Here is a 1153-nt window from a genome sequence, read left to right as displayed (position 1 = left end):
TTCTCCACTGCCCTAAAACTCATGAAGTAATAAAGTACTAAACCAGTACCTTTTGTAGAGAAACTCAGAGCCAAATGGTAAGCTTTTAATAAGATTTTGGGAACTATTTTATCCAGCTGAAATGATATGAAACTTCTATACTTGAACAGTTCTATAGCATGGTTAAAATCTGTGAGAAGGTTACCAATCTCCGTAGGAACTCTGTGGATGAGATTTCCAAACCTTATCGGTAAACTAGAAAATCCCATCATCTGGATTGCATTGCAAATCACAGTCTGTACAACCCTAGGGTAATTTCTGTGGAAAGCTATTAACTTAAATATGAGAACAGTTCTTCAAAGGACATCAGGGTTATCTCTGGTTGTTAAGATAAGCTCTCAATACTTCAGTCTTCTACCTTCCCTTCTTCAAAGGTCTAAGGAACAGTATTTCTTCCTAAATAGAATAAACCAGCAGACTTACCTTCTAGTGTCTCGCACTGTGCTAAATTGACATAGTCCGCACTTGTCAAGATCCCGGCTTTGAACCCTCGGACCAGACCCTCCAAGTAGCCATGGTCCACATTGAAGTAAAACTCTGAGTATCCCGGCATGGAGAAAAGGAGATTTAATCTCTCTGCTGGGTACTTGATGGTACTGAATATCTGCCACCAACTGTTTTCCTCCTCTTTGGAAGGAGTGACAAATAGTCACTGATTTCCTGCCAGCCTATGATTGTGTTTTACCAACTGGTTTCTTCCTGTTTCTTGCTCCTAGAGTAGTTCCAGTATAGTGGATGCTTACACAACAGCCAGCCAGCAAATCCAACTCCCTTTTGTCAGAGCCAGAAAATGAACCCATTATTGTTGAAAGAGAAGCCAAAAATGAGGTATAAGATTTAACCATTGCTTACAATAGTGTTCTGTACTCATTGGAGAATGAGAGGGCATATTACAAAGCTTGATAGAATTTCATTTTCCCATTACTTAAAAGTATTATAAACAGGAAGTTATCTGTGAATACCTATTGAAAAAATATTTCTGCACTAAAATGGTGGGCTGTGGTAGAACATAGCCTATTCAAGGAACTTAGATGGTTTTTTAGTGTCTCTGTATACCTTTTGGTTTTTAACATTTTTGTTTGCTGGAAATTTTCTGCTGCTCATCTCTATCAAT

The 1153-nt window shown here is 38.3% G+C and overlaps 1 protein-coding gene across 1 annotated transcript in view; it reads right to left on the bottom strand.

Moving 5' to 3' along the window:
* The window catches only part of LOC103896237 (V-type proton ATPase subunit d 2), a 19474-nt gene extending 18756 nt beyond the window's left edge, over positions 1-718 (bottom strand). The window contains exon 1 of the mRNA XM_009276041.2: positions 463-718. Within this exon, the coding sequence (XP_009274316.1) occupies positions 463-592 (130 nt within the window). The 5' untranslated portion in view covers positions 593-718. The remainder of the gene's footprint in view (positions 1-462) is intronic.
* Positions 719-1153: the final 435 nt, after the last annotated feature.

This window comes from Aptenodytes forsteri, unplaced genomic scaffold (genome assembly GCF_000699145.1).
Source record: "Aptenodytes forsteri isolate BGI_AS27 unplaced genomic scaffold, ASM69914v1 Scaffold433, whole genome shotgun sequence".
NCBI lineage: Eukaryota > Metazoa > Chordata > Aves > Sphenisciformes > Spheniscidae > Aptenodytes > Aptenodytes forsteri.
Note: the sequence above shows the minus strand (reverse complement) of the source record. Positions and strands in the feature narration are given on the sequence as shown.